This window comes from Aplysia californica, unplaced genomic scaffold (genome assembly GCF_000002075.1).
Source record: "Aplysia californica isolate F4 #8 unplaced genomic scaffold, AplCal3.0 scaffold00996, whole genome shotgun sequence".
NCBI lineage: Eukaryota > Metazoa > Mollusca > Gastropoda > Aplysiida > Aplysiidae > Aplysia > Aplysia californica.
In genome coordinates this window covers 33,962-40,539 of record NW_004798266.1, presented here as the reverse complement: position 1 = coordinate 40,539, position 6,578 = coordinate 33,962, and the positions used below count along the sequence as shown (strand labels likewise).

At 40.0% G+C, this 6,578-nt stretch overlaps 1 protein-coding gene across 1 annotated transcript in view; it reads right to left on the bottom strand.

Annotated features, from left to right (window-relative positions):
* Window positions 1–6,578, bottom strand: part of LOC101845966 (WD repeat-containing protein on Y chromosome) — a gene marked incomplete in the record, with an annotated part of 82,313 nt that overhangs the window by 70,899 nt on the left and 4,836 nt on the right. Inside the window, 1 exon segment of the mRNA XM_035973096.1 lies at window positions 6,214–6,281. Coding sequence (XP_035828989.1) covers window positions 6,214–6,281 — 68 coding nt within the window.

The following is a 6,578-nucleotide window of genomic DNA, read 5'->3' as shown; positions in this document are numbered from 1 at the left end:
CCCTAACAATTACTTTTCTGTACTTGAGCCCCCTCACACTCACACTAAAACAGATCAAGTAAGATCGACGTAAACGAACATTGACGCCAATGGACAAAGAGACTTTTAACGAGTCTAAAACAAAGCGTGCCTCGTAGCTGAATCATGAGTTCCCATCACAGAGACAAACAACACCACACCCTACAACTTTCATCTCTTTTTTTTTTTTTTTTTCTTTGCAGAAGTACCTGAGCCTAGCTCACTCAACGCCAAGCAACACACAATATAAAATTACAGCTCTCTCAATCGAAATAACCGTTAAATATCGGGACAGCCCCCTCCCTTTCCTTATTAACTCAGTGAGGACCTGCATCTTTCGATCACTGCATTATCGATCATTGTAGAGATCGATAACTTTTGTCGTGGACCTGTGAACAAAGCGTCACCTATCCACTTCTACAGCTAGGACAAAACGTAGAAAGCCAATCACTATTTGGTTTTATTGTTGGGCTCATTCAGAGGCGGTCTCTTTAACTAAATTTCTCCTTCCTAAAGGTCGAGGTGCCAGTGTTTGTTCGTTCAATATTATCTTTTTTTAGGTTGTTTGGACGACTCTTTGAGAGTGGGTGTCGGTTTTTTTTCCTGTTTTTCTGTTTACTTTTGTTTGTGGGATTTTCCGGGGAGAATACATACCCGGACTCTGCAGTTGTCAATCGATAAGCATAAACGGAAGAACGTGGTGGTCAACACAGAATCAATATCGTCCCTGTGCTTCTCCAAACAGGAAAGCCTGGAATTTTTAGATTTTCATCTTTTTTTTTTTTTACTATCTGTTAGATGGGTACCTCATTTTGTTCAGGAGCTCACTAAGTTTTAACACGAAGAAATTGTAATGTTTAACTTCAAAGAAGTGAGGCGAATATCATGTTTGTTTCTGGTTTCTTTTGAAAAATCACTTTCAACAGACTTGAACATTTTAAAAATTACAATGACAGTATGATTTTACATGGTTCTTGAAATCATGTTTTCTCTCCAGGCAGTGCGTAACTGATATCTTTCTTTTTATTGTTAGCACTATAAAACAATTATATTGAATGTTTTGAGCAATAGAACTTGTCAGACTACACACTCTGAAATACGAGACTGCTCAGACGAACAAAGATCAGAGGAGAAAATTTAACTCACAAGAATAATTTGTAGAGTTTACAAGCGGGAAAAAAAGGGTTTGTTACAGGTATGTGGCGGGAACTTTCACGAATCTACAAACGAGCGCGCACACTCAAGCACACAAGCACACACTTTGCCAGTTCAAAAATGTAATAGGGAAACAAATCCATACACGAGTATAATTATGACGATATCGCACAGATGTCCTCCTCCGACTAACATCGAAATAATATAGATCTAGAACTAATCTATAAAAGAAGCCGGTGACAATCGTTCCTGAAAACGATAACGACGATTATTATAATATTTACAATGTTTGCAATAAGCGAGAGTAGAAAAAATGCGAGCCGTTTCAATTTGCTGTCACGTTTAAAATTTTGTTTGGGTTTTTGTTTTTACTTTTCTTTTTTGCCCCTCTCTTTTTCTTTTGTGCCACGAAAAATAAAGTGGAAGATTATCTCACTTTAGGTATGTTATTTTCTTACCCTACGCTGGGCGTCTTCCGAATCATTCTCCATTGCTAAGCTACTTCACTTGCTTTTGACACTGATCAAAATCAAGTAGAGGCAAAGATTTACTTCATCGACGCCGAAAGCAAACCGACTGGCTTTTTAGAACTGTGTGTCAACAGTCAGGAAGTCAAGCATGTATAATAAACTCAAGCGTCAACTAAACTCGAGCTAAGAATATAAGAACACAATAAACGTCCCATAAATAAGTAAATCTTTGGCCTCATATCAACGGTATTGACAAAGGAGGGTTTTTTTAGAAAGCCTTCGTTCTGCTTAAGAAATCCACCCGCATTGGAGCAGACGCATTGACAAACCCACTTGGAGTTTTCCAGTGAAAAGAAAGGAAAATATCGACTTTCCTCGACGTGGTGCAAACAAAATATTGAACGTGTCAATGCTCACAACAAAACATTTCAAAAGAATGTGTCAAAAACCGAAATGTTGAATTGCGTTGGGGACATTTTTGTAATGTTAGGCAAGGAGAAAAAAAGAATACTCTCAATGAAGTCTCGTTGCTTTGTCAAAAGGGAATTGGCCTGTACATGCTCTACAAAAATGTCAAACACACTGAAGGGCAGTTGATCGAAGTTCACTTTTTTTTCTCAACTGTTGCAGGAGACGACATGTAATCCCCATACTGTTTATTTGTCCATACAATCAAAATGCAATAGGCCTTCGGGTAAACATCAAGGCACGAAATAAATCTTCAACGGATAAGTCAAAGTGTCATGCTAATTTTTTTTTTTTTTTTTTTCGTGGAACCTTTAAGATATTTGCCTGCGGCGATTTTTTAACACTAACATTTCAAAACAGAAATAGAAGATTTAAGTGAGTTCAATTTGCTGTTGTCGCTGGTGATGTTTTTCCCCCAGATGTTCGTTTGTTTTTGCTGTTATTTATTTTATTTTATTTTTGTTTTTTTGTTTTTTGGGGGGGTTGTTCATTTGTTTTCTTTAAGGCCGTATTTTGTTGTTGTTGTTGTTTTGTAGTTGTTGTTGTTTTTGTGGGGGGGTTTTGAGTGGTGGGTGCTTTCTGTTGTTGGTTTTTTTAATGTTTTCTACCGCTACTCCTTGGCTCCTTTTTACTGCTGTCTTTCAGCCACACCCTTGATCTTCTGGTAGGAAAGATCTACGCCTAGCCTTCTCGAACAAGGGCAAAAAATCTCGAAGGGCCCGTTCGCAAGTAGCGCACGTAAAAGATCCCTTGGCAGTCTAAAATCTATAAGGGTAGGCTTCGGCCGCCACACGGGGAAAATTCAAAATTTCTTACCAACTGACATAATCTAATGTGTCCTGCGCGCTCATACGACCTGATGCAGTTGCGAGTGCCGTTAAACACTTAAAAGAAAAGAAAAACTACTGTGAGCAAAAATTGTTTAAAAGGTGCTTCTATTTGAGAGACGCAACAAAGCGCGTTTTTCGGAAGCCTTTAGTGGCGCCTACATTACCGGGCCTAGATTACTTGGAGAGGAGGGTAAAAGAGAGAACCATCTTGCAATATACAATCTTAGATCTTATTTTTTAGTCATTTAACTCAGCATCATTGTGCTCAATATCAATGAAGATGATTAAAAGATTTACACTGCAAGACAGCTATCTTTGAGATACACACAAAACTTCCTTACTGGCAAAAGTTGCTATTTGGGTTTTTAGTCCAACTGCTAATCGTTCATTTCCTTGGGATATGTATAGTACATTGTATACAAAGAGTAAGAGCCAAAACACATGAATTGCAAGGTATAACAGTATAGCTTGTTTACACATAAATCGGGACAAAAACAAATCCCTCCGTGTGATCTACTCATGTCTTTACATGTTAGTCTGACTTTTGGATGATCAACAGAATCTAAAGACCCATTAATGAAGGCTACTGCAAACTAAGGTTCAGACACGTTTTCTTTGATGTCAGTTTAAAGGGGGGTAAAAAGAATAATAGGGGATTTACATCATGCACCTAAATCATTAAAAAGCTAGCTTATTGTCATCTACACCACGCTTTAACGCACACTTATGAAACAATGTCAAACAAACGGACCTTCGAGGCTCACTTGATATCATTATCTAAACAGCCCCCGAAAGGGAGGAAGGGATGGTTGCTGGGGATTATGTGCATGCACTGAAATGTGAGGGCAGCGTGGTGTCACTGTCTCAAAATGAGCAATTTACACTTGTAGGCTTGGTTACTGTAAATTATTCATTGGAGTGATTCTGTGTCTGCTCGAAAAGGACAGTGCGCAATGTCGGGCCCAAATCAGAAACATTTTATTACTTCATCAAGAATTCAAAATATGTAGTTTTGTTTGGTAGCCAACCCAAAGGAATGCTAAGCAAAGTTGCGTGCGCATTGGCAAATTGATAAATGAACTGGAATGTTTTGGAGCTTTTTTAAACGCGGACAGACGAAAGCAAACAAGCAGTAACAGTACTCCCTATTTCTCTGACAGCGTTGGCAGCGGCCCACAATGTGCTTATGGCTGAAGCAGCTGTCATTTTTTTTTCACTTCTTTTTTTTTTTTGTTTTTTTTTTTTGTGTGTCGCATTCATATTATGACATATTCGCACTAAAGAAAGGAATCGGCTATACACTGGTTAGGCAGTATTATTCGTTCGGATCTGATAAGAATTATAATTAACGTGGCATTAATTACTGCTCACTGATATCGAAAGCTTGTCGTGGATCTAGAACAAGGTGAGGTTGTGGTTGAGGGGACGGGAGAAGAGAGACAGGGTGGGTGTGTAAAGGGGAGGGGGAGGGAAGGAGACTGAGGAAGGGAGAGAGAGGGGGAGAGAAAGAGAGAGGGACATAGACAAATCCATATAGAGAGTGAGAGAGATGGAGAAAGAGACAAACATAGAGACAGACAGTAAGACGGAGACAGAAAGGGGAAGGGGGCCGTGGGGGTTTTAAACTGTTCAGGGTAGATAAGCAGGATATTGATTTGTGTACCAAATGATATGAAATGGTTATGTCCCTTCGTTCTGAGCTTACGTTCATTTGATTTTGATTTTTTTTAAATACGAGGAGTGGCGGCGGGTTGTGCTTGTGTATAATTATGTGGGGGGAGGGGCAGTGGACTTCCTTTGAAAGCTTTTCCAACTTTTCTGGAGTGGTGTCAGCTCGTTTTGACAAGGAAATACTGGACTCTAAGACAGGGGACTGGGGTTTGAATGCGTCTCAGAGTCATAGCTATCCGAACAACTTTAGACCTCTCAGACTCGCTTAGGGGGCTCTCGTGGCCTAGAGGTTAAGGTGTTGGCCTCTCATTCAAAGGTCCCGGGTTCGAATCCGGGTAGCGACCAAAAATTTTTCTTCTCTAAAATTGTCTCCTTTCACCTCCTTTCCTGCTCTCTAGCAATGTTCTGTTGTCTGCTTTCATTTCCACTTTCTGTCCCCACCCCCTCCTTTGCCCCCTCCTCTGGGCTCCTGACTCTTTCTGCAGCCTTTCTACTGCTACTCCTTGGCTCCTCCTTACTGCTGTCTTTCTGCCACACCCCTGATCTTCTGGTAGGAAAGGTCTACACCTAGCCTTCTCGGACAAGGGCGAAAAATCTCGGAGGGCCCGTGTGCAAGTTGCGCACGTTAAAGATCCCTTGGTGGTCTAAAATCGATAAGAGTAGGCTTCGGCCGTAAAACACTTTACAAAAACAAAACATGACTCGCTTAATACAGAATGAAAAAAGCAGCCCAGAGCACTTTGTACCGCAAGGCTCGTAAAACTAACATTGAAATCCAATGTGAGTTATAATCATTTATTGAATGAGTCGCCTCTCAGTTAGTTGTAGTCAAGTAGTTTAAAGAAAACATGAAAACAGTCTTCTTCGATATTGAACTCCACTACGTTTGAAGCGTTTCTAGGCGTTAATCTTTTACGGGTTTATAATTTCTGACGTTTCAACTTGAGCATTTCAGGTACAAAACTGTTCAAAAGTTACGACTAGAAGCGGAAAAAAGAAAGGCGGTGTTTTATGACTGTAACGATAAATATTTTACAAACCCATCGACACAGTATAAATCATATAGGAGCCTGGCTGCTCCTAAGCTGACTGTCAGGACTAAGCCGGGATAAGAGCAAAAATAAATCCCAGCGGATAGACGGAGATACTCAAAATTCAAAAAACAAAATCCCAGCACGGGAATCGTAGCAACGTATTCTTAGTGGGGATGTAAAGCATTTACCACTGCATGACAGACAGACGGCACCTGACGTTTTGCCCCCATCGAGGAAAAAAACACAATAAAATAACAATGACGCGAAGAATCAGGGACAACATCGATATTAACATTCCTAATGTACGCGTTTGACTCCTCTGGTAACCTGGGAAGGCAACCAAGAGATGGAATGTTGGAATTTAAACGTCATTCTCCGATTGGACCGAGTCCAGTAGCTGGAGAGAATTGAAACTGAAAAGCTTAACTTGAGTTAAAGAATGTCCCTCTATGGGTATTCAAACTAGGGATCATTAGCATCGCAGTTCTACAATGAATGTCATCAGCTGAGGAGACGACCCAGAACAGACAATGTGGAAAATGTAAAGAAAAACAAAAATTTACTCACTTTTCAATGTTCTCTGGATTTGCAAAGCTTTTCCGTCTCACTTTTCCTGGGTTCTCTGCGGAGTCATTCTGAGGAAGAAAATGTTTCAAAATGAAGATACACCGCTTTTAAAAGATGGTGAATGAAAATCGTGCCTTTTTTTTCTTTTCTTTTCTGGGAATTAATGCTTCGTCGTATATATGCACATCCTCATATTCATCCTCTTTTTCATTCATTTTACACTTCTCTTTTCTCCTCCTTCTCATCCTCCATCTACTACTACTCCCCCTCCTCGTTTCTTCTTCTCCTTCTTCTTCCTCTTCTTCTTCCTCTTCTTCTTCTTCCTCTTCTTCTTCTTCTTCTTCTTCTTCTTCTTCTTCTTCTTC